At 37.5% G+C, this 27,997-nt stretch overlaps 1 protein-coding gene across 1 annotated transcript; it reads right to left on the reverse strand.

Moving 5' to 3' along the window:
* Nucleotides 1-18,531: 18,531 nt before the first annotated feature.
* On the reverse strand, nucleotides 18,532-25,780 carry LOC139721626 (neuropilin-1a-like). The gene is made up of 7 exons (XM_071632958.1): nucleotides 25,758-25,780; nucleotides 25,181-25,300; nucleotides 23,767-23,960; nucleotides 21,922-22,098; nucleotides 20,294-20,434; nucleotides 19,219-19,566; nucleotides 18,532-18,704 (listed from the first exon to the last, which is right to left on the reverse strand). Exons 1-7 carry the CDS (start codon nucleotides 25,778-25,780, stop codon nucleotides 18,532-18,534), a joined length of 1,176 nt encoding a protein of 391 aa, XP_071489059.1.
* Between the last annotated feature and the right edge of the window lie 2,217 nt (nucleotides 25,781-27,997).

Genomic DNA, 27,997 nt, shown 5'->3' on the forward strand with positions numbered 1-27,997 from the left:
TTTGGCTTATTTAAAAATCACTTCAGCGTCCTGAAGAACAGGAAAGGTATAAAGAAGCAGAAAACCGAAGAGAAAAGGGTTTTTAGTTCTATGTTACAAAATGGAACTTTTGGTGATTCGAAATGAACACCTCGAACAAGGTCTGTAAGAATGTTGGAATCTGGCACAGGAAAATTAGTCAAGAAACAATGTTTTTATTATTTTCATTATCATTATCATTATTATTATTATTATTATTATCATCATCATCATCATCATCATCATAATCATCCAGAGCACGACAAAGCCAAGTGTCTACAGTTTTGGCCTAATCTGACGCAATAACAATAGAAGCGAGTAATCTCGACGTTTGATTAAAGAGAATAATTCTACAATCTTTTGATTCTCACCACAATCTTCTTCGTCCGATGAATCACGACAATCTTCGATGACGTCACATCGCTTCGAGAGGTCAATGCACTCTCCGCTCTGGCAGGCAAACTCATGCTCGCTACATTGAGGATATTCTGCATTATACCATATTTGTTGTTAGAAGAAGAAAAGAAACTGCAGCAAATTGGACAGATTGGTCTATTTAATTTAGAAAAACAATCTATGAGAGTCTAACTGCAGGACAACGGAAGAGTTATATATATATATATAGGGCATGGATATTTTCAATCATCTTACTTACGTTCTTATTTCATAAACGATTGTAATGAAACTTTTACCGTTGTTTGTTTGATTGTAATTTTACGCTGAACTTTGAGTGAACGTTGAGTGAACAGCACTGAAGATCATACAAATTTTACGTCGTCCTTTCCATATTTAATGCCATTCATGAATTCATGTTTGCAATGCAAAACGCTAAGGTTTAACGTTTTCTTTTATTTTACGAATTCTCATAATGTCTACTTTAAGAGCTTTTCTCCTGCATAGTCTAATAGAAAGTATTCTAACGCGGTGACGCTCTTTAGGGCTCACATGGGTAAATAATTCCCCATAGAGACGTGTGTTAAAATTCAAAATTCAAAAAATTCTCTAAAACAGCTGGGAGAAATGAGGTGTTTCATCTTCACTAACCTGGACGAGTGAGATATATCCTTTCATCTACAAATTTCCAAGGCTGGTTCTTCGGCTCAGACTCTGTCCAGGGGTCCGCAAAGCAAGACTATGAGTTCTTTTCACTCAGAATATCACCTATTTTCTGTACATGCACCCAATGAAACATAGTCCTTTCAAATGCCATGAGAAAAGCTTTCATCTACCAACCAAAATGCAGTTTGTAGAGGAATTCATATTCAATATCTGCAGCTATTTCGTTTTTGCCAAACTGCAGTATTGATTTTTAATTATTTTTTTTCTTTATTTATTTTTGTTTCTTTGGTAAGAATTTGTGAAGGACATTCCATTTTATTAGGTGTAAGCCCTTTATGCCTATATAGACAATGGACAGTTACCACGTGAATTGCTGCTGCATTGTTACTTATCGCTATACCATGAGTAGGTCTATTGTAACTACGTACTACTTTCTCTCAAAAGTGTTTAGTTACCACATGCTTTCTCGTCTGAACCGTCTTGGCAGTGGGGAATGACGTCACAGAGGAAAGAAAGAGAGATACAAGTCCCATTTGTGCACTGAAACTGGTTCTCTCCGCACCCTGAAGGGTAGAAAAAATGACAAGCACTTCAGACATCTAACAAGTAAGTAGTAGTATATGAAGGGTTTGTTTGCAAAAACCGATAAGTCCATTTTTGAAGATTTTGAAGTACGATCTCTGTCATAATGTACAAAATAATACCTTTTTAAATGATATATTGGTCACTACATATAAAGGTATATTTTTGAAGTTATGGACAAAAGAAGCAAAAATTTTCTTATCATTTTCTTTATTTTTCTTGACCTTTAATCGCAAATATCTCCATTTGGCAAATATGGACTTATCGGTTTTTGCAAACAAACTCTTCATATAGTTCTACACTGTAAAAACATCGGTGTTAGATTTAACACCACAGGTGTTAAATCTAACACCGATCAAACTTCAATAAAGGACCACACCCACAGGTGTTGAAAATGCACTGTGATGGTGTTGAAAAGTGTTCACCTGGCACTTCGTGGTGTTAATTTGACACTGTACCTGGTGTTATTTTGACACTGTACTGGTGTTAATTCAAAAATGACACCACATGGTGTTGATTTGATATTTGTTGATGTTAATATCAATGGTTTAACACCCGTCCAGCTTCAATAAGAGACCACACCAGCTGGTGTTACTTTGGTGTAAATTTATTTTCACATTTTTTCAAAAATCTAGTATTTTAATGTAAAATTCTTGATCGTCTTGTTTAAATTAAAAATCAACAAGAAGTGCAGTTACTAAGAAACTCTTCAAAAAAACAGTTTAAAATTTGGAAATGACACCCGGAGGTGTTAATTTAACACCATAAATGAGCACCGAAAATTTAACACCAGCTCGGTGTTCACTATTTAACACCGGACTTTTTGCAGTGTAGAACTTGTATTGTAGCTAATTATTGTGATATGGTGTCATCTTACTTACCCGTGATGACCTCTCATCTATCACTCCAACCCACCATTTTCAACACAGTAGCATTGTCAGATACGCAATTTTTGTATATTTTATACAATAATTGCTGATTAATGCATCTCCTGATTAAAAGCCCAATCCATTAGGTGTATACAAAGACTTTTCAGACTCTTAGGAAAGTTTTTGTTCCAAACATTGCAAATGTTCCTCTTGATGTTTAATGCATTATCTTCTCGTTTCTCCATTGTTATGTCAAGTGTATGAATTGTATAAATTAGTATCAATTAAAAAGTAAAAGTATACTTGTTGTATATAACATAGTTTGCTCTGTTATTGCTAGTTTAAAGGAAGAATGAAATCCACATACCTTTGGTGCAATCAAACTCGTCACTGCCGTCCCTGCAATCCTGTGTCCCGTCACACACAAACACGGATCTGATGCACTCACCGGAAGGACATTGTAGGAGATCTGACCCACAGGAAGTAATTCCTGGATCTACAACATCAAGATTATGCACGGTTGTAGATATGATGATAACTTTGGGGGAGGGCTTCTATTCGTGGGGTGTGTGTGTGTGTGTGTGGGATGGGGGGGGGGGGGGTCCTGAGGGATGATGTCGTTTGCTTATTGCATCACCCTAAAGTCAATGCCTACCAAACTTGGTAACAGATCATTCCAAGAAGAACATGAAAATGTGGAAAAAGGTCCCCAGAAATTTGATCCGCCAAGAGTTCAAATCGATCGGGAAATCTTATACCATACGCTCATCATGTCCATTAGCTTTAAGCGAATCAAAGATAGACATGATTATTAGGGAAATCCAAACGACAGATTACGTAATCCTGTCAGATTAACAGATTACTACCAGATCGATAGAATTAAACTTGTGAGGATAAGTCACCTGCAGCCCAAAAGACTGCTCTCGTAAAGGTTTTCCCAGTGTGTAAGAAAGATGCAAAGTTGAGCCTACTTTTCTTATATATAAGTGTAGTCCCATTTTAAAAAAAATACATTCACTTGAGAGAAAAACGTTAAAATCACACCAATACGTTCATTTCCAAATTATGCATCAAAACATCTAACCCATGAAATGAGAAATCCTGTATTGTCGTGATTGTATTTTATGTCAACATCTAACATTGGAAGAAATGACACTTAATTTCTTACCAGCTTCTACCAACAGCGCTGTAACGTTGTCTTCTTCACCTGAACATGAATACACATTGAAAGATGGAAAGGAAAATAATGAATGTACGTTGTGCTGATCATAAAATGTAATTCCGTCTTCACCTTAAACAGGATTTATATAACAAAACTCAAGACTTCCTGGCATCATGTAATATCATTGTCATTACGGTAGCATCTTATTGGTAGCATTAAATAAGATATATTTCATAATGAATTAATTGACTTGTCTTTTAAAGTATATCATCTGCATCACTCAAATAAATTCCATCCAAATTCCGATCTTGGCCAACATTTAGGTTGTTTCTACGTGTTCTGAATCGATTTCCCAGAATAGTGTGCATTGGGTGTGAGAAGGGAATTTTCCACTTCCCCTTAAAAGAAAATTATATTAACTGCATTGAAATAGGTTGACATAGATTATTTAGGAAACCATACGTGAAATATCTGAAAACATTAAATTGTGTATCTATAAATACTTTTCATTCGTCATTTAATGATATCTCATACTCTGGCTACGTGACTTAAATCAGGTTCTTTCATGTTCACTAATTTCTATATCAACATCCATCATTCCGACCTTCTGCGAGGATCGCGGGCCTCTTGCAGATTAAGTTTGTAGTGTCAGGATAGACGCAGGCTATGTCTCGCCACACGCCGACTCCAAACTTTGACTTTGGAAGTTTGAAGAAGTTTGCGACGGTACAGGCCTCAACGATCCCCCCGTTTGGTTCGGCCTTGGGGTAACTGTTTCGAGATATGAAGCGATGGAGCCATCATCAGTTGTGGGTTTTTTAAATCCTTCCTTTGAAGGATGCTACAATGTACTTGTATTTTCAAAATGTTCTGCAACATGCTGGGGTCTCCTAATTCGACCATATTATGACTGTATAGGCCTACGTATATGTATTCATGTGAAAAGTGGATTTAGCATCTTTTGGATGGCAAGTCTTGGTACATATATTTACTCATAATCTTTCTTTTGAGGAATATATATATATATGTATATATATATATATATATATATATATTTATATTGTATACACATTTACCAAAGGACAGAGTATGTGAGGAGCGACATCTTTTAACAAGTGATCAGATAAAATTATCAAAACCAGAGCTACTTTAATTTTGAAGTTATTTTATCATAGTACTTCTTGTTTATTCATAGGGTAAAAATAATGAATTTAAAAAATGGGATCTTTCAAAGAGGTATCTTTGGAACAAGTTTTTAATATGGAGCTATTTTTCTTTTTTGCCAAATGGCGACCTTTATTCACAAAATAATCGCAAAGCTCCTCTGCTCCAACTTTGCTATCTTTTTAAATTATTTTCATTAGTTATTTTTGATTCTGTAATACCTTTTTTATAAAGTGTCTCGATAACTTTTTTTCATAAGTTTCATTTGTAACTTTCATGTGGAGTTTATAACATGTAAATAGCACTGAATAGTATATAATTTCAACTGTATTCCTAACTTTTATATCTTATCGTAATTCAATGCTACTAAAAACACGTGCCCTTTGTAACATAGGTGCATTGTTTGGAAACAAATACCTGGTCGAATATTACCGTCAGTAAATTACCATTTTAATTTTCTAGTTTGTGAAAGGTAATACTACTCATCATTGCACAATAATCGGATTTAATAATACATATTTTCAGATGGTGACGTATTTCTTGGGGTACATGCTACTTCTCATGTATACGTGTGTCTATGTGAGTGAGCTTGTCCATGGGTTTCGTAAGTGTATGGCAGTATAAAATGAGGGTCACTGGTAATTGTGAAATTAATCTCATTTGATTTGATACCGAGCGGTAAGGATACTATATATCAAACTTTTTTTATTTAACTTTATTTTTCATGTCCATTAAACAAACAGGGAAAATGAAATTATATACCTTGCATTACCAGGACATATTTGTAAAAATTTTTAAAACGGAAATTAACAACACATATGTGATCATGAGTAACAAAATAATTGCATTTTTAAAGTTAAATACACATGCATAATACAAGGATGGGAATGGAAATGGATGGTCTCATTAAAAAGCAAAGCTTGTACGGTATGGGACCCTCTGGCGTCATCTCCACTAGACCACCGAGCTTCCAACACTTGCTGTCGGGCGAAAGCTCGGTGGTCTAGTGGAGATGGCGCCTGTCCGGTGATTACGAGGTCGTAGGTTAGAATCCTGCTCGAGTATGTATGCCCATGATTTATTTATCATGGCTACTACTAAAACACTGATCAATTCAGTTCTTATTTATGTCGATGTAGGGCAATTTGTCAATTAGTTGCAATGAAATCATCTCGACGGAAGATTGTATATGAATTTGAATAATGAAATAAAAGAAACTAATATATATTGACTGCGTTTGTGACAATATATATATATATATATATATATATATATATATACTGTCAAAAACACAGTATTCGACCAACAACTAAAAAGTAACCTGCAAAGAATGTAGTCCTGATGTGAGATAAGAATGAAAGCAACGTACGTGTTCCAGGATGTGTATGAGAGAGGAGTGCCGTCACTCCATCTCGAAAAGCCTCGCAGCGTTTTGGATCCCAAACCTTGGAAAAAAATAATGAAATAAGAAATGGATCCTCTGCTACTCATTGTTTCTCCCGATTTCCTTTTTCTCTCATCTAAACTCAGATAAGTAAACATTTTAACGACTTGAATACAAATTAAACGGATCTTAAATGAATTTGAACGACATATCAATTGCATGTAACCAAAGCCTTTGAAATTGAATGACAGCAAAATCAATTTGTTTGTTTTGTGTTCTGCTGTTTCGTTTACATTTGCCAGTTTGCCATCTCACAAGATAGATAGCTAGCCCGCATGCAGCTGTATTAGCCATGGGGTCCAATTGTAAGCAGGCCTATTTGGGGTGGTCCACTTTATCGTGTTATGCACCCTGCTCTTTGTGATGAACGAACGAAGCCCAATCTTTGACTCTCTCGCGGATGGGTCCTACTATCCGAGAGACCGAGTGTTTTGCCTCTATACTAGAGGGGACGGCATGATAACACACAACATTGCTCAGCAAGACTCATTTAAGTCCAAACCGAGCCATTTGACTGAATGGCAGATACGCAACCGACTGAGCCACCTCCCCGCCATTTGAGTGACGAACTTAACGAAATGGACCACGTAAACTCATATTAACTTTACCCTAGCCATACATGTGCGTAGGCCTATCAAATAGAGGATATATCAAAAAAAAATCGAATATTTGAGCTCGTTTAAACTGTTGCGTATAACTGTTCCCGACCTACCAATATATGTCCGTATTGCAGATCCAAGATTAGAAGTGATCCATCTATTGTAGCTCATGTACTCAATAAATCTCATCTCGTTGTCGTCTTGGATGCTGACGAGATGTGCGCCCTCTCTCGACTGGCAGTACTGCTCTGCCTCGAGCCACGACAGACCTTCGTCGATATTGTGGAATTTGTAACAGGCCTGTGAAAAGTAATCCCAGCCATCCTGGCACGCGTAGACCTCTATCAATGAAACAGATACACAATCATGCATAATGCATTGATGTAAATATACGTGTCCGTGTATCTATTTGTGTGTATTCATTATATTTCTTTGCTGCAGGAATGAAGGAATGATCTTCTCAAGAAGTCCTCTCCTTCCAATAATTTAATGTCACCTTTTTTTTCATGGCGCCAGATAACGATGCAGATTATTTTTCCATTGTTGGCATAGTTACGTTGAAAGAACTCTACACTAGAACTGTATACAGTGTATACATGGGTGGGGGGGGGGGGTAGGGGAGGGTACTCAATTCTTGTTTATTAGGTTTATGTTACTAAGTGAAAACCTATGATACTTGTATCGTTTTGTTCGTCAGAATGAGGACATTAACAGTTTATCAGTTAACGGAATTTGAGTGGCCGAATTATATTGGCACTGAGAGACTTACGTCCATGCTCTTGTTTAGAAATCTCGGCGTTGTTCGGACTCCGTTTCATTGTGGTGTACTCAACGACAAAACTAAATCCAGAACGTCTCTGCGATCGGAAGTGGACTTCTAATTCGTTGGACGACGAAACAACGCTATCGATAGGCAAGTCGTCTACACAGTAACGCCCGATAACACTAAAAGTCTGCAAGTCATTGAGTAACAGATGGTCCTTATCGCAATTAACATTGAGTTCGATAAAAGAGAGAGTGATTGTTGCAGAGATATCAGTAATGATGCGCCACAATCGCCTATCGAGTTTCCGGTAAGTATCGTAGTAGTTGGGCATCGACACGATTCCCTGATCGGTTGTGCACGTAATCATCTTCTCTGTTCCTAGAGTGCTGTCGAGAAAACAGCTCGGCTTGTCTGAATGGGGGGCAACACACGAAAATGGAAAGGTGATAGGATTTGAGTTACACTGGTGTACGAAAGTTTTATGGCTTCCTTGGCATGCTCTTTTCTTGCTGCTTATGCCTAGCAACACAAAAAAGTTTCTACGATTTAAAGGATTTAGTATCATTTCATATGAAAAAGTTCAAGTCCATCAATTGGAATAATACAAAACAAATCTACATTGTCATGCAATTTTTCAACGCGTAGATTTTATTTGAGTCGAACTGAATTTATTTCTACTTACATGCAGTTAATTTTTTTTTTCTTAATGAAATACCGAATAAAACGAGTATATCAAGGAAACAGACTATTGGCTGTTAGTATGAGATAACACAACATAGTTTGTAAGTTTCTTGAGTAAAGTCTACTCAAAATTTTGAACACTGGTAGCACTTTTTGAAAGTGAAACAAATCAGACGTATCACTATCCACTTAGGCCTTGCATGTTTCACATTGTTATTAATGATAATTTGATACCATTACGTCAATAGAACTGTATAAAAGTATTTCAAGGAGGTAGCATCGTAGAGATTTGCGTCTCTGTACAATACTGTGGACTTGGGCTTTGCAGAATGTACATACCAAGTGATCCAAACGATGCGACAATATTTGCCGTGTTTGTCATGAGGCCAGATAAAATCTTCAGTCTGACAGTGGACGACGACGCGATAAAGACGTAGGGAAGTAAGTCGAGGTCAAAGGTCTGTAGCATTTTCTGTCGCTAGGTCAATCACTGTAATACTTCCATCCGGATATCCGCTGATATCCGTCATCGTCTGAAACGATTAACAGTTCATGCTCACCATTAAAACATGGCCAATTTAACAGATAGTAACTCCCATTACATTATGTGGTCTGATAGTAGAACTCACTGACAAAACTTGTACAGTTTGTGGACCAACTCTCAACAAACAAACAACAAAAATGACGGCAAAAACTAAAAACAAGATTCACCAAGTATTTTTTTAAAGTTTTTCCAAGATTCATGTACGACTTATTCTATTCAATTTATCACAAATCAGCACACAGGCAAGCTATCTGGAATATTTTCATTACTAGGCGACGGTCACAACCCCCGAAATCAGCCTGCTTGGCGACCGGTCGTCGAGTTTTCAGCCAATTTCGATCGAACAGTAACCGACCAGTGACCGACCAAGCACCACTGATTTTTAGGGCATCGGTCGGTCGCCGCTGAAGTTTTAGCGCGGAGTTGAATTTCAGCGGCGACCGACCAGTTTTCACTCTCTGCTCAAAATACGCTCGGTGTCCGAGCAGCAACCGCCAAGGCACAGACCTAATTGAGCGGTCGCCACCGAATAATTTAGGGAACAAAAATAACAGAGACAAAAATCACAAAAGCACAGAAGAAAACCAAGTGATGATTTATAGATTGAGCGGTCGCCGACGAGCAATTTAGGGACTAAATATGAAAAAGATAAAAATGACAGAATCACTGAAGGAAACCAAGGACTAGATGGGGAAGAAAAGCCAGGGCAATGTGGAAGAAGCAATGGGAGGGATAAAGGCAAGGAAACCCCACCAACATCTCAGCATCTCAACATCTCGACAACCGACATGAGGGACATGAAAGACAGGGACAACCACTTTGGGGCAACAGAGATGAAAGCTAAAAGTTAGTGTTGATATATAGACTTAGTAATATATGGTTTGGTTATCTTATCATTTATTAAAGGCCTATTGAATGGAGAAGTAATGAATGACAAGAGAAGTGGAAATGAAAATGTGACAATAAATAGGAACAGAAAAATACCGTTATTTATAGAAGCAAAGAAAGATAATTTGAAAAATTCTAATCTATTAAATTTTTGTTCCATCTTGGGTTTTCCTCACTTTTGTTTGATTTCCTGATTTCTAGTTATGTGTGGTTTCACGTAACTGAGATTTGGTAGTTGGTAATTTAACTCTTAAAGCTTTAGCCTCGTCGATTTGTATCTTAATTGATTAATTAATTAATTAATTAATTATCACATCACAAATCACATAGGTACATTAATAAACCCAGGTAGCTCGTGAGAAATTTCCGGCAGAGAAAGGCATGCAGGCGACCGCCGGTACGCCTACAGGACACTGATAGATAGCCAATCGATCACCCATCGGTCGCTCAGCGATTTCGTAAAAATCGGCCGGTAGCCGGTTGGAGATCGTCCAGTTGCCGATGGGGCATTGCTCGGTGACTGCTCGGTCTCTGCGGGAAGAAGATCCCCATATTTCGCAATTTTTTAACCCAAAATCGACCAGTGACTGACGGGAAATTGACAGGGCATCGTTTCGGCATCGCCGAGGTTTTAAAGCCTGCTCGACATCTCCAAAAACTGCTGAGCGGTGCCGAAGTTTCAGCAGTGCCAAAGTTTCAGCGGCGACCGAGCAGGCTACAAATCGGTCGATCGCCGCTCTAAGGTTGTGACCGTAGCCTAATGCTGGTTATTTTGCGTTCATTTCAGCAAGGATACCAAATTGATACTCACATTAAAACCCCTCAGCATCAGGACAACAAAGAGCCCCTCGGGTACTGAGAGGTCGGCCTGACACACAGCACGTGGCGGGAATGGTCTCGAGAGATGAGCGAGCGTCCCGCCGGCATTGCTTTGCCCGAAGTACTCGGACGAACAGTCCGCTTCGCAGTACCTGGTGACGCAGTCTGACGAAAATAAATAGCTAGCTGTGCTGTTCACAGAATACTAAACATCATTCTAACGCTTTAGACAAGAATTAACTATGATGTCCACCAAATTTCAACAGACATGACAAAGGCATGAAATGAAAACCGAGACTTTCTGACGTAGAATTCCACAAAAGTTCATTTTTCACCAAAAGTACATATTCCATAGACTTGTTACTAACATAAGGGTAGGGTTTTCTAATACTATTGCTTTCTGGAAGATGTAAGTCAAGTGCTCTTTTGTTATGCTGGAAAAGTGAAAACATATTGAAAATTCTTTATATTCTATTTATAATGATGTTCGTAGTGACATCATGAAGTGTATAAATCCCCTTATTCAGCTGTGGCTGCACGGAAACTTAAAGATTCATACCTGTCGAATTGACTGTCCGATGTTTTCTATAATACTGCTGCATAATTCACTCAATCCACATTTAGATTTGGACTTTGGTTTCCTTTAAAACTTTGCTGTCTCCCTTTCCATAACATTCAATTATACCACGAAATTAATTGAATAGCAAATCATGAGTCGGTTGTCCATAACAAAGGCAATATTATAAGAATTCATGGGTATTTGAACTGTAGAAGAGGCTTCAAGAAGTAAGGATATCCTGCAGTATTTCACAAAGAAAGCAATCATTGTGTCATCGGTTTTACAAAAGAACTGTTTCCACCAGTAAAGATAGCGATCAAAATAGTTAAGTATAATAACCATTATTACCTATACGAGGTAGTTTTGCGAGGCAATTGCATTTGGTATTTTGCAGGGTCGTGGAGTTCAGCAGGCGACATTAGAGCATATCACGAGCATCCGGGGTTTTACATATACAGTGGACTCCTGTTATAACGAAGTCCTCGGGATCGGCAGTTTTCTTTCGTTATAACCAGAATTTCGTTATAACCGTGTTCGTTATAACGGGAGTGCACTGTAAACATTCCGGTCTCGCCAATCACTTTAGATGTAAACATTCCGGTCGACCACAAAGCGAAGACATTCAAGGACGCCGATAAATCAACTCATACAAGGTAGATCACTTCCAGCAGCACTACACGTCAAACATTGACTAGTCCATTTGTGCTCAATAACTGCACTGTGACAATCAGTTTTTACAACTCTCCAAATTGAAACAGAAGCAAAAATAAAGTGTAAAAGCGTTCAGATGTTTGAAGTTCGCCTGTTACAACTACATATATCTTGGTAGTTGGAGTTGAATGGTATACATTGATGAACAATTTTCAATCATTCGACATGTTGGTGATGATCTACAGGTTGTCAAATGTGGCTCGTGTATAGCCGTATTCACATATTTTCCTAATTTACCTAGGGGATAGGTAATAATTATGATATTGACTGGCCTCGAGGGAGATACCAGATAAATATTGCCCGCACTGAAAGAATGTTTTCTGGTATCTCCCTCGAGGCCAATCAATATTATATAATTATACTCATAATGTCCCATCTCTCCCGTCGAAATTATATCAAAGTAATAACTGTTGAATCCTTACCAGTGAACCTGCAACCTAACAGTTCAAATCGGAAACACACGAAGTCGTTCCATTCAGTTGGCCAAACTGAAAACTTGCGCGCACGATTCTCGGTTGCGTTTGAAGGTAGAGACACTTTACACATCGATGAATTACAAGCAGAGATGTCCTGAAGAGTAGCGTGAAAATCAAAGTCAAGCTTGTTCGAATCTTGACCTTTAAATGAAGTATCCATAGAATATTAGGACAACACAGCAACTACTTTGAACACTTTGTATCTCATTCGAAATGATAGAACTAGATACATCGTAGACCCTGTATGATGAAATTTAGATGTTTGGTCGATAGCTTTAATAGCAAATGTGGTTCATTGAAAATAAATCAGATGCTAATTACGATAAGTCTGAATCAAAGATGAAATCTTTGAAAACAAAAGTAATATATAATCACATTTTGATTGAGAAGTCATCTCAAATCAATGTTCAGTTTCATCACCTACTTACAAAAAGGTTCAAAATTCATTTGAAATCCATCACAAAGAAAGCTAAACCTCACCTTGTTATTCCTTTCTTTTGATTTTCCTGTTTTTCATACCTCACATAATACCACCTACAAACATGCATGGCCATGTATCTTGGTTCTCTACGCGGTACTTACAAAGTGTAACGTAAAGACGCTGTCATTGCTGCCTATCGAAAAATTGAAGCCTAACAATCGTGATCCACGACAAGGCTGTATGACGATATCCTTAATGAGTGTGACGTCATCAAACGTGACATTGACTCGAGGTTCCGTGTCATTGTCGTGTGGTGTCCATCCCGTGAAGGGATAGTGTTCAAATGGTAGTAATCTGACGTCATCCAGAGACGCCGACTGTGAGCTCAGGGAAGATGCATTGACATTTGCAGTCGGCAGGTGGCGCGATGACAATCCCATATCGAAATGGCAATCTATACATGCAATTTGTAATGGCAGATAAAACAACAAAAATATGATAATATACTAGAAAGGCATAATAAAGAAAGTTTTCATGCTGATGAGATTCATATTTAAACAGACCTTTTGCCACTATATACTCATGTTTGGCACAATTACCATCACAGGACAGAATTCATGTCATTATACTGTCGTGGTGAAAAGGGCTTCTTCTTCTTCTTCTTCTTCTTCTTCTTCTTTTTCTTGTTGTCTCCTTTATCGTGCGATTAATTGCAGTGCCTTCATAACGCCCCACAAATGTGTGTAATGGAAGCTAGAAGCAAGGGGTACTCAGTAGTATACAGTTATATGAACCATTAACGACTGTTCATGATTAAAATCGAATCAAATACTGGGAGCATGAGTCACTTTATCTTTAATGCGTATTCCCAATTTCTTTACATAAGTTGACGTCAAGTGGATGACCACATCATAGTCAGGTATAAACAATCTGCTTACCACTCTCACAGCCGAGCAACTCGATTTGGAGAGACACGAGCTCGGTTACTTTAGCACGTGGTGTAATCCTGACGCATCTCGTAGACCAAGCGCGGGAAAATAAAATGAGTGACGCCCTCTGTGGGTCCCAGTTTGCATACCGAACCTATAGGAATGAAATCAATATAAATTTACCAAGCTGTCTACTACCAATTCATCCCACGTAGTGTGTTTGATTGTTTGCGATTAGAGAAGATGAAGATTTTCACTGCAATTTATCCTTTATAAAAGAAAATACTCATTAATCCTTTCAGACGATGAATATCCGTTTAGATTCAGATACTGTGGTAAATATCGCCGCCTAATATTTTGGATCACACTGTAACGATTTGGAATTTACCAACTCTGTGGACACTGATAATAATAATAATAATAATAATAATAATAATAATAATAATAATAATGTTGTTCATAATTCTGGTGACAGTTTTAATTTAATGAAATTGACTAAACAAAAAGGCAATAGATAACATAGGACATAAACAGGACATCACAATGATCTTATTGAATTTGGAGTTTTACGTCGGAGATTTTGCGTAAGAGGTATATTTCACGCTTATTGATATTCTGTGTGTATTTGGCTAAACTAAATAAAGTGGAACTTGCCTCCTGAACTCTGTCGTCCATTGTAACAGTCAAACTTGTAATCCACGAACCAAAGCTCTCCGGTCCGCCCTGGATAAGGATTCCAGTGACGTAGTAAGGTCGATCAAAGCACGCCTGAAAGAAGGAAATCGAATGGGTTTCAACCAGCATCTTACGATGTTGTTTCGTATTAGCAGAATACGTAACAACGGGGGGGGGGGGGGGGGGGGGGTGTGCACGTCATGAGACCGACACCCACGAGTCATACAGCTCACGATTCATACAACCCATGAGTTCGACACTAAGCTAACAAGGGCCACGAGACCGACACACTAAGCACCTTGTTGTATCTGTCGAACTCGTGGGCTGTTTTTACCTAGTGTCGAACTCATGGGCTTTATTGCCCAGCGTCGAACTCATGAGCTGACTTGGAAACTGTATGACTCATGGACCTGTTTTCAATGTCGAACTCGTGGGCTGTGTGACTTGTGGGTGTTGACCTTGTGGGATGACCCCGGGGGTTGTGGGTTAACTGTCAAGCAGGATCCGCTTGAAAAGACACAAGAAGACAGAAGAAAATGTATGATCCTCACAGACCCTATCCCGCTCGGCACTTAATACTCCCTCAGAAAGGTCCACAATTACATTTTGAACCCTCCATTGCTGCTAAAATCCAACGGACCTGAATAGGGGCGTCATCGTGATGTTAAAGTTGTACATGTCGTACGTGTTGCATCACCCTTTGAATATAATATTCAATTAAATTCACATTGTATTTCTATTTTTTCTTTCGACGAGAACATACACATTTCACTCTCTTTGGTAACAGACAATTAGGTTTCATAAGCAAAACAAATAATAATGTTAAATGTAATATCAACCCTCTATTGTAACATCGACTCTACTAAAAGGTGATGCATTTTAACTGTAAACGTAATAACAGGAGGCAACCCTAAATGTTTCATATATATATATATATATATATATATATATATATGTGTGTGTGTGTGTGTGTGTGTGTGTGTGTATATATATATATATATACTGTGTATAATAGTAACTTTACGCATAATCCATCTTAACTCAATATGTACTGTCGGGTTGATTATCTAAGATAATCATCAATCTTAAAGGGGATGGCTTGTAACTGATCAGTGGGTATCTGGGAATGGTGGGGGATGATTGTTCAAATCCTTGTGGGATTCATTTGATAATACATTATATATCTATTGTTGTGTGAAAATTATTTGCTTCAGAATGGTCTCATATTCAATTAATGTGCAGTTTAATATTTCCAGGTTAGCATGCCTGTACAGTGACGGGGCGATCGTTAACGATCGACTGCTCATTTCTTGAATATGAGACCATTCTGAAGCAAATTAATATCTCTTTTAGCTCTGTTTAGGGTCTAAATGTATAAGATTTCGTGTAAATTAAATGAATTACATTTAGCGTCAATATTACATTTTGGATTAAAAATAAGAAGTATCACGTTTACGGCCGATATTACACCTTAGGTTACAATGTATCACATTTAGAGTGGATAGTAAGATCTAAGGTTAAAATGTTTTACATTAGATTTTGATTTTGTCTCTGTTTGTTTGTTTTTGTCCGGCTAAATTTATCATAATTTATTTAGGGTAAATGTTTCATCCCGGGTTTCATTCAGGTTTGATATTACATTTATATATATTTTTTAATATTTAGGATTGATACACTTGTCGTTTAGATACTATGGCATTTTGTGTGGTGATACCACGTAATAAGTGGTCGCACGAGGGCAGTGAACGAGTTTAAACTGAGAAAAAGATTTTGAACATTTAAGCATAAAAACTTAAATACTGAACAGATATTCAAGGTTAAAATTTAATGTATTTAGGGTCAATATTACGCTAAGGATTGAAATTTATCACATTTAAGGAGTTTAATTTCGAGTTATTATATGTATTATCTATTGTTAATATTACTCTTATGGTCGGTATCACCTTACAATTAAGAAAGGGCTACACTTAGAGTCGATATCAAATTTAGAGTTGTGAAGTTTTATATTTAGGTTCAACATCACTAAGGGGCTTTGTGTACACACACACACACACATATATATATATATATATATATACCGTATATTTGTTTGTTTGATAGATACTTTATTTTCTGCAAATCAATATACATAAGTTACATAATCATGAAAATGCAGGAAATATACAAAGTAAATTAAACGCAAAGTCGTTTGACTTGCATAAACCACGATACATACTAAGTACATAATCATGAACACGTAGGACATATGTAAAGTAAATTTAACACAGTCTTTTGACTTGCATAAACAACGATATGAAAGAAATTTAATATACAGTATGCATGTCTATGCAGCAGTGATAAGAATAACATTTATAGTTAAGAAACGATTATGCAGAGGGCCGCCATTATAAGCATTGCTTGAAAAGATGGCCGGCCCGAGGAAAAGATAAGGACGTACTAAATTCGTAACAATATAAATTCTGCTGCGAAGGTAGCAGGGGAAAATAAACTCTGGTGTGTGATGGTGGTGGTGGTGAATGTGTGTGCAGGTGCTTGAGGGTGCACAATAGCAGATAGGCTGGAATTTAGAATAGTGAAATTGGTTTACTGAAAGAGGGGACGATATGCGCTGTTGCTATCAGGAGACCAACATTAGTTACAGATTTATATAAGTTATTTGTTTTTAGTTCATATTTGAAATATACTGTAATAAAATGTACTTCTTTAAGTTTGCTTTAAATGAAAACAAGGAGGCACACTGTTTCAACTCCTCAGGAAGAGTGTTCCATGTATCCGGACCTTGATGTCTAATCGACTTTTGAGCAAGTAAAAGCTTTGGATTACTTAAGTGAAAATCATGGGAACGACGGGTAGGGTATGAGTGAATATGGTCATTGGTTACTAGGGTATTATGAAAAAATGGTAATGCATTTCGAGTGTGTTTATACATAAATATGGCAGTTAGGTATAAATGTATATCATGGGCCTTCAAAGTTTTTAGGCGATAAAATATGGGGTCAGTGTGAGCCAAAAAATGTGAATGTGTGCATATACGAAGAGCCTTTTTCTGGAGAAGAAAAATTGTGTTCAATTTTGTTTTGCTACTGTTGCCCCATACAATATTACAGTACATTACATATGGTAAAAATAAAGTGTTGTATAACATAATTAAAGTTTGATCATTAATCAAATATTTTATTCTTCTTAAAACACCAGTTGCTTTAGATATTGCTGTTGTAATATTCTGAACATGAGTATTCCAAGTTAGATTGCTATCTAGGGTTACTCCTAGGAACTTGGTTGAATGTTTCTCAGCAATGTTTATATCATCAATAAAAATACTTTGAGGAAGGGTGGGTTGGGATTGCAACGTATGAAAGTGTATAAAACATGTCTTATCAATATTCAATGAAAGCTTATTACTTCTAAACCACTTCGAGATGTTGCTTAATTCCGTATTTAATGTGTCAACCAGTGTTACAATGTCCTTGTGGGAATAAAAAACATTGGTGTCGTCTGCAAATAAGATGAAATTTAAACGAGGAGAGGAGTTGATAATATCATTGATATAAATCAAAAAGAGTAGGGGCCCAAGGATAGATCCCTGAGGGACACCGCATGACACGTTTGAATATGTTGAGTGAGTGAATTTAAATACAACATATTGTTTTCGATGACTTAGATAACTTCTGAACCACGACAGAGTAATCCCTCTCACACCATAGTTATATAATTTTTCAAGTAAAATATCATGATCAATAGTGTCAAACGCTTTACTAAGGTCCATAAAAACTCCAATTATGTGCTCCTTTTTAGAAAGCGCATCAATAATATTATCAACAGATTTAATTAGATTTAATTATATATATAAGTTGAGAAGGGATACTTAACACCCCAAAAAATCATCACCTTCATAGAGAGAACGATCCATAAAAAATGATATATAGACCAATAAAGATACAATTATGGATATACAAATGGATAAAAAGATAGAAAAAATAGCATAATCGAAAGAGAACGGATATGACAATGTGGACAGAAAGAGACATAATATATGCAAACATACACATACATAAACATATATAGTTTTGTTAATTTCATGTAGAAGTAGATATGACATATAAAGTTTATACAACAACAACAAACGCAATTATAGAAATGATGGCAAAAAAAAGATCAGGTTGTCCTATCTCACTTTGATCGTTTCCGTGTGGATGCTGGTAGCCTTAGGCATCCATGACGACCGACCATGCAGTCTTGCATGGCTTGGTGAATGTGCACCATCTTTCTGACTAGTTGCAGTGAGGCTAACGTCTGGTATCCATCCACGTTCCACTCCCAGAGGGATTAAGCAGTAACCTAGGTAACGGGAGGATGAGGATTCGCAGACATATTGGCCCGGTTAAACGTTTGATGTTTATGTTATGCAAATCAGATACGTAGTTGTGTGTGAGTGTGTGTTTGAGTGTGTGTGTGTGGTTTTTGTTTTGTTTTTTTGTTTTGTTTTTTGTTGTTGTTGTTGTTGTTTTTTACAAGAGCTGTGTATTTTGTTTTGTCTTCTGTCCACAGGAGAGTCTCATCTCGAACTCAACACCGTAAAGATAGTCTATTAAATCCCAGTCTCCCGATAGTTAAAAAATGAATCTATCTTTGCGGCCCCTCTTTCCTTCAGCATCCCCTCCAGCCAAACCTGCCTGTTGGTTTTATCATAGAAAAAATAATAAGTGATCTCCATACCTGAAATTCCAAGAAAATTGATGTTTGTGACGTCACACGATTCAATTGACAATCTGTGGTGGATGCATAACCCTATATTATTGTGACTCTGTAAAGACCAATGACCAGAGTCATAAAATTCGTCAAACAATTTTACCTCCACCAATGACCGACCGAATCTCCAGGTCGAATCCACTTCCATACCCAGTGGAGTCTGACGTGAATCGCATCCAAGCCCTCTTTCTAGCCCACACGGCAAAGTCGGAAGGCACACCGCGTCCCGTGAATCGCTGTAAGATACTGTCGGTCGCGTCTGGCTGATTGCCTTGGCCGATGACCAACTGGTCACCTTCATCGTCGAGATCGAACATCACGAAATGCAGCAGTATGCCGAACCCATATGGTGCCATAATGCGCCACGTGATGTGGGCGTTGTTCTCATAGGACATTGGGAAACTTGGCGAAGTTAACTGGTAGGTCTGGTCCGCATCCAAGACAATAGGAGCTGAAGGAGAACGTATGGAGTAGGTTGCAAGTACAGAAGGTAGTATATCATGTATCATGTCATCTATGAGCCTGTAGACATTGATGCTCATGTCTTATATATTTGCTGGTTAGGACTTTAAAACATCTTGCCCACTCCTGGTGAGGAAGATATGTTAAACGGTACTGAGCTTTCTTTCTGTCTGATTAAAGGCATAATTACCATTTGCACAAACAAAAAACAAAAACCCAGCATTAGTGCTGTAAAATAGTTCTAAGATGTGAGTTGGGGATAGAAACAACAACTGTAGAAATTTGAATCAGTAAAATGGATGTTAAGTATTGTTAAATATACTGTAATGTGAACAATAGTTGTAATAAAAATGCTTCCCGACTAAACCATCTACAGTTATGGTTTATTGAGAAAAATACTGATATCTCCCTATACTTAAGACTTTATTGCGAAAAATTGTACATGGTAGGATGTTTTGTGAAACAACGGACTTACTCTTACGCATCAAATGTGATATCTTAAACATGTTGAAATCACTGCTCCCAAAATTAAACAGAACCTCTAGCCAAGCATGAGCAGGATGACTGAGAAGAAAAGATACTGCAAACCCTTTCACAGATCTGCTTGGCACCTCGTTATGAAAGTGGACTGGAAACAATTTAAAGATCCGGATTGTGTTAAATGTAATGGAAAGCGGTAAGTCAATTTAGGCTTCATTAAAAGTGTCATTACTCACGTGTAAAGGTCGACATCTGTATTTGGAATCCCCTTCCTTTGTTGGCTCGGCCAGACACGAGATTGACCCATAACCCGTTTGTTGAGGTAATCACTTCCGGGTATGAGGTCATTCGTCCATCCCATGTGGCGACAAGTGAAGCTACACAGGAAAATATCAACACAATTATTTAAATGTGAGGGAAATGAGCAAATATCAATGAGTAACTAACAAAGGAAAGACGTATAAGAATCATATAATATATGAGAGACATAAGAAAAAGAAATACTGTGAACGGTATCCACAATACTAAAAGGCTAAAAAGTGCGTGATACTATTACTTAATACATATATGCGTGCATTCATTCGTACATGTGATATACAATTACAAATGTAGATAGATAGAAAGATAGATAAATAGATAGATAGACAGAGATAGAGATATATGCAGAGAGAGGGGGTATTCTATCTATATGTCATATGCAAATTCGACACAAGGTATACCTTCGTTATGTATGACGCCGTCTCCCATTCCCAGTCTATCGTCATCAGGAAGATCGAAATCTAGACAAGTTACACGAATGACGTAACTCTCGGGAGCTGAAAATGTCCAGATCCGTTGAAGATTATTCTGATAATCGCTGATAAAATCGCTAGATGACAAAGTAACCGTAGTATCAGGTGGAATTTTGGTTCCCGGTAAGTCACCTGCACGTTCAAGAAGATAATTGAAAGCAGATTCTACTGTATGGACTTCTCAAGGACTTTTCAATATTGTTAAATATGCAAGCCGTCCAAAACGCATCCTTGGCAAAATTTAATGTTCCTGACTTGCGGAAAACTGTGCCCGTTTAGCATACAGTCATAAACACAGACATAAATGCACACAAACACAAGGGTATGTTTCTTATACTTAAATCACGTTTGATGGTCAAGGCGAATGAGGGTCTCGAAAGTCTTTGTTATTGTACAAGAACGATTTTTATGACTTTTGTTTGTTTGTTTGTTTTTGCGCGTGGAATCATATTTTGATATGCCAAATAAAATGACGATGATACCACACTTTATTTGTTTCGTTGGTCATTCTATTCAAATAAAAATTTCCCCGTCGCTTTGATATTATCTCATTAAATCTATTCTTTATCAATCTAGTGATGTCGCCGTTCATCGATTTAGGCCTAAATGAGTGCTATACAGACACTTGACAAGCAATCTTATTTACAGACACCATGCGTATACACATTTTTTCATTATACACCCACCTATAAACCAATACAAAGGAATAATATCGATTTACTCCCCACTTTAACACTATCATTAAAAAAAAAGAATCATATACCAAGTTGGTGGAAGAGCAATGAGCAAAAAGATGTGAAATGGAAAAGGGCTAATACAGATCATTCATAGCTTGTGATTTACATTACTTGCTTATAATTATGTGCTACACTTCTAGATATTTGAATAACTTTCAAACTAACGTTTTATCGGCGTCAGTTCAAGTTCGAATTCTCCGGCAAGCCCTCCAGTGTGCGCATGCGTCACAAATGCGACCCATAATCGATTACTGGCCACCGTCATTTCGCTTGAAGTATTTCTTCCTGTAAGTCGTATACGTAGGGTCTCCCGATCAAGCGGCAACAGTCCAATACCTATCGATACGTATTCGATATCGTTTGGGATGTCGAATCGTAGGAACTGTATCTTGATTACATTATCCTCCGGCGCTGTACAGGTCCAGTAAAGTTCTCTGACTTCGTGTGAGGAGTTGACGAGCCATGTTGGAGTTTCAATCGTAGTTACCAAGTCATTGACCAAGTCGATATCAGCTGTATTATAGAGATTGATGGAAAAATACTGACATACAGTCAACCTCGCCTAAAATCAAATCAAGAGTTACTTACATAAACATACACAAAAGAATTAACACATGCTTGGATTCATTTGGGCTAGAATTGTCTTTGACTGATCAAAAACTTCTACTTGTGCGAGGTTGACGTAGACGAGGTTAACTTTGTATTTAGGAAATTACATAATCGAAATTCATATCCGTGAACACATAGCCCTCAGAACACACATAGGATACACATTTACTCCCGATCTCAACTTGCTCAAGGGGCAAAAAAAAAATAAAAATAGTCAGTTCAAAAGGAAGAGCGGAAGGATATGTTATACTGTGTATGTGAAGGGGCAGGAAAGAAGGATAAAGAGAGGAAGAGCGATGGGTTGGAATGATACGGGGTAAAGAAAAGAGAACAAATAATGACATAAGCACACTGCACCATGACGGTTTTTCGAAACTTTTCTATTCACGGCCATCGCGAATGAGTTTACCTTATAGGAAATCGCGAATGAGTTTACCTTATAGGAAAAGATAAAACGTCGTCGTAAAGGCCTACAGTCGAAGTGACGCATATACATAGGTTTTCTACATTGACGTACATGTGTATTTAATATCTTTTCATTTCATTTATGCAGTTTCATTTCAACAAAAATAAAGATGTACATTGCATATTACAGAACATTGCATGCTTTAAAACACAATTTCAAGGTCGAATTCCCATGCAGATAGAATGGTTGGTTGGTCTCTTTGATCAAGGAGGTACTTACTCTCACGAAAGGTAATCATGTCAAACACACAAACACACACACACACACACACACACACACACACACACATATTCTCTCCCTCCCCCCCCCCCTCTCTCTCTCTCTCTCTCTATATATATATATATATATGTATATTTTTGCTAATTTTGTTGAACAGATCAATGCAATTTCTCTATATAGATCGCCAACATTTCTCACATCTCGTTAGACGTAGCAACAGGCAACGGCATTGAATGAAAAAAAAGAAGAAGAAATAATCTTTATACAGTGAATTTCGCATATGCCATTAAAACGTAATTAATGATGCTATTCTTTCAATTTAATATTCATTTTAATATTTCAAACAGTGTATATTGTACAAAGATGCAGTGCATATTGATATCCTATGTTCAACACAATTCAGACATTGCAAATCAAGTCCTTGGCATGTCAGACGACAAAATTGTCATGTTCTGGAAAAAAAATAACGGTTTCTTGAAATGAAAAGGGTCTTTGGTACTTTCTTGATACTTTTATAACATGTAAAGTAAGTGACTTTAAGTCCTAAACAACCACGACAAAATTGTCATGTTCTGTGAAATGTAAACTTAACTTAGATGTCAAGTGCAAGCAAAATAACGCACCAGCTGAAGAACAGTCATGGCTGAAGCAAGTCAAGAAAATTGAAATAAACGGAGCTGAAATGAACTCACCTAAATCATTCAGCGTTAATCCTCTCTACTGAAGCAACACACATCAATACAAGACACATCCGCACCCACGCACATTAATATTTTTTATCTCTCGCTTCAGCTTGGTGACTGGAATACCACAGCACAATCTGACAATAATGAGTGTACTCACATATAACACAGGCGTGTACACACGCGCTGTGTGTCTGAACTTACGGGTGATGCTCGAAATTTCTATCTGGAATCCTTCTCTTGTGTCAGCGTAGTCACTGACAAACATCACCCAGATCCAGTTCGACTTTGATTCTACAGACGTCCGTTGAGTCGTCTGCAGGCTACCAGTGAATGTTGCCAGTATGGTTGCTCGGTTTCCAACGTCTTTCCCATCCCCGATGTAAAGAATATCCTTCCTGATCTCCCCGTAATTTTAGGTCAGGAAAATAATATACAGTCGAATCAGTTCAAATGTGTTGCAGGGAAATAGTGTGCATAGTTTTGATGAGGACGTAATATACCGGTACATTAAAATTTTCGTGTCACAAAGCAGTCTGTGTAACATCATCATACAATGATTAGTTCTCCTATTACCAGTGGCAGTTCTATTTTCTTAAACGAACTGGTATTCAAAATGATTAATATTGGATGGAATGTGTTTACTCAGTAAAGTGAGCTGACATGCACTTCCCTATTACATTGTATAATCATCCCAATTTAATTGGTTTGTCCGTCCCTTTTTTGTGCAGAACAAAAGAAAACCCCATTTAATTGAAATATTTATAGCCTTTTAAGTACATTTTGCCCACTGCTTGCCGATGTTCACAAAGTTCACAAAAGACTAAATGACGCTTTACCGCTATATTAGCTTCAGTGCTCATGGGTTCAAATTATTGCCAAAAAAAATATTAGTGAAAAGTAACACTCTCTCACCCTTCTTCGGTAGTCAAAGACTTGATTTTAACAGCAAAAAAGCTATTCTCCACCGTTTCAAATAGCCGTGTCAGGAGGCTGTTGGCTTCGTACTGTACCGGATACCCCAGTGATTGTATCAATATGGCGTCGCCGCGATCAACAAATCGTTCGTCATTGTTTACGCGTGTACCTGTCAATGACAAACCACAAACCATAAAATCTTACATTTTGATTTGATTTCATTTAATTTATTTCATTTGATTTATGCTTTGTATAACATTTCTCCACAATCCCATATTATTGAGCAATTTTATCCAACATTATACACATACAATATTTGATGGTAGTATAACACAGTAGGTTATTTTGTACAATTTCGACAATCTTTGTATTTCACATAATACATGGGGGGCATTGGGCATTTCATGAAGCATTTTGTCCGACAAAGTTGTCAGACAAATTCGCCCTCAGCCAATCAGATGCAAGGATTTCAGTAGCTTGTAACAGTTTGTCTGAAAAAAGAGGATGTACTCAACCACAAGCTGATGCTTTGTCAGAGTTCAGTTACATACCTTGGAAACAAACTTCAATTGAAAATCCAGAGTAAGAGATCGCACTGTCGGACATGAATTCCAGCCATGTCACGTGACGCATTGTGTTGATTTCAGCAGGGAGGACGCCCCCACTCAGTGAAATTAGTCGACTGTCCTCCCATCCTGACCTGTTGCCGAAGCCCACTTTAAGAAAATCGTAGCCCGGCTCGAGATCGAAGGCAATGAACTTCAGAACGATTTCGCCGGCAACTGGTGCACGAATAACCCAGTTGATGCGCAGGTCGTTGCTATGGTTAACTGGATATCCGGGAGACGTCAGCGTCACGCATGACTGACTCGTTCTTAGAGTTATGGTATGCACAGTTTCACCTATACATGCAATAATTATAAGAGCATAATTTTCTAAGAATTATCAAACATTCCTGCCCACATTTTTTTTTAAATCTGCTCAGTTGTAACCACTTTTATACTTCTGTATCTATGTAGTTATTAGAGTACAATGTATCCTTATACATTTCCACACTGGCATCTGAATTTGGTGTGTTACGAACTGATCCCACAGATCTCACGTTACCAGACAATATCGTGAAAGTTCAATGTACCTTCTGTTTTCTTTTTTTTTTCATTTTGACATCTCCTTTTGTTTTCAAATAATTATATGTACGTAAAATTATATAAGGCTCAGTTTTGTTGTACCTGATTTTTGCAATGACACACTCTTTAGTGTGAGTATATATAACTGACCATCTGTGACGGTATATCGTCATGTTTTATATAGTGGTGCTGGTTATTACAGTTTTCAATTAATTATTCATAGTTTATGGTTATACTGCCTCATAGGTTACCGCCATACCGTGTACTGGTATATTGAAACACACATTTGCTTTAGGTGAATTGCATTGCATTAATTTACTCCAAGTATGCCAGTGAAGCACGCACCGTACACCAATAAGGTAAAAGGCACTTTTGTATAATGAGCACTTACTATTAACCTCGCTACTATACGCTCTAACTTTCATGACAATGCAGTTCAAATCTACTCTCCTCCCTGGAAGCTAAAGAAACCTCGTAAATCTCATCAGTGAGGGATGCATCAAGTAAAATGTTCATGAAGACCTTGACGTTCCTTTCTAGATTTCCTCTTAATTATGTTATCACCTTGACCAGTTTCCAGAGAGAGTTGAAGTTAGTCAATCATTATCTTTACAGGGAATATTTTTTAAAGCTTAACTTGCTGTAGGGTGCTTTTTATAGCTCAATTGGATTTAAAAGAGGAGAAAGAAAGTTCGTTGAAATAAAAAAAAAAAACAACAGACACACACACACATGGCTCTGATCTCATTAGCATTCAAAATTTCCGCTCGTTTCCACGAAACAGCGATATTAGACACAACAGTTATATCTTTTCCTTGTCAAGTGTGACATTGTGCGATGTCAATGTTGCATGAAAGCAGAAAAGGGATTCATTCCTTTCTTATCACTTCTCACGTTTTCTTTTTTTTTTTGATTCCCATTTTAACTGTTCTGAGTGTCGACGTGGAAATTGTTATTGAGAGATCTTTTCTACGAGTCAACGCTAAAAAAAAAAAAAAATGTTATGGAGAGTTTTTGCACAAGCAACAAGAGATAAACATTTTTTTTTGTACTACAGACATCCAAACCCCATCAATCAGATCTCTATACCCTCCCCTTATACCTCCTCCTGTTATATTCCGATTGTTTCAACTGAGCCCCATGTCTGTTTTTCATCATATTACAATGAGACCGACTGAAACGAAAACTTAAAAAAAACATTTCACCAAATTTTATCTAAGAAATGTTTTCAAACGCGTCTAGAAAGCTCTTTCTTAAGAGAAATTAGTGTCTACGCTGATATTGTGTGTTAACACTAAATGTTTCCTAGTAATAATGTAAGAGCAGGGTTTACTTAACGACTTCTATACCTTATCATTTCTTGACTATTGTCCTTCTGGAAGACTTTCAAAAGAGATTCCGTTTTGATCAAATTACTCATGTCCTTCCAAATGGTGAAGTAACATCGGTGATATCAGATGAAAAGAGAAATATCTGGACAATACTCTCATGGATTTTAGATGACAGTTTCCCCTACGTTCTTCCTACTGATTCTACGCTGTCATGATCTCCCGCTGTGGGGTGATATGAAAGCTGACGAACCTTATGCCTTGCTATTTTTCTATAACACAATCATTTCAGGAGGTGACGTGACATTAAAACTCAGGAGACCAAGGGGGTGGATGAATACTGTAAAAGAATTTTACGAGTACTTTCAGCGGGATTTTTTTTTTCATATGAAGACACGAAGCTTCTCCTTAAGAGGGAATGTTGTCTATGCTGATACTATATTTTTTCCACAGTATGTTTCCTATTAAGTGTATGAGCTGCAGCGTTTACATTGTGCACGACTTCAACTTCATCGCTTTTTGATACTATACTTTGGCAGCGTTTAAAAAAGATTTTAGTTATTTGATCAAATTGCTAGTGCCTGTCCAAATGGTGCAGTGACCTGCGTTATACCACAATGAAAAGATATGTCTGGACGACATTTCAAGCGATGCTCTTCCCACTGACTGTGCATTGCATGTCGTGAACTCCCGCTGTTAAGTGATTTGAAAGTTGACGGACTTAACGCCTCGATATTTTTTGCTGGTCCACAATGATTTCAGGTCTGACGTGATATCAAAACACAGAAGACACCAAGATAGTAATCGAACACTTAGAAAGAATCTTACGACTACTTTTGCGTAATTTTTTTCATATGAGACCAGGAAGGTTCTTAGGAGGGAATGTTATCTATGCTAATAATTATTTCCTGCTTACACAATAATGTCGCAATCTTGGCCACATGGTGCAATGGCTTTTGCGATGTAAGAATAAAAAAGATATCAGCGGACAATACTCATATCATGGATCTTTAGACGGCATGCTCTTCCTACAGATATACTGCATTGTCGCGAACTCCCGCT

The sequence above is a fragment of the Diadema antillarum genome, unplaced genomic scaffold (genome assembly GCF_040938485.1).
Source record: "Diadema antillarum isolate AM-2024a unplaced genomic scaffold, OU_Dant_1.0 scf00000146, whole genome shotgun sequence".
NCBI classification, from domain to species: domain Eukaryota; kingdom Metazoa; phylum Echinodermata; class Echinoidea; order Diadematoida; family Diadematidae; genus Diadema; species Diadema antillarum.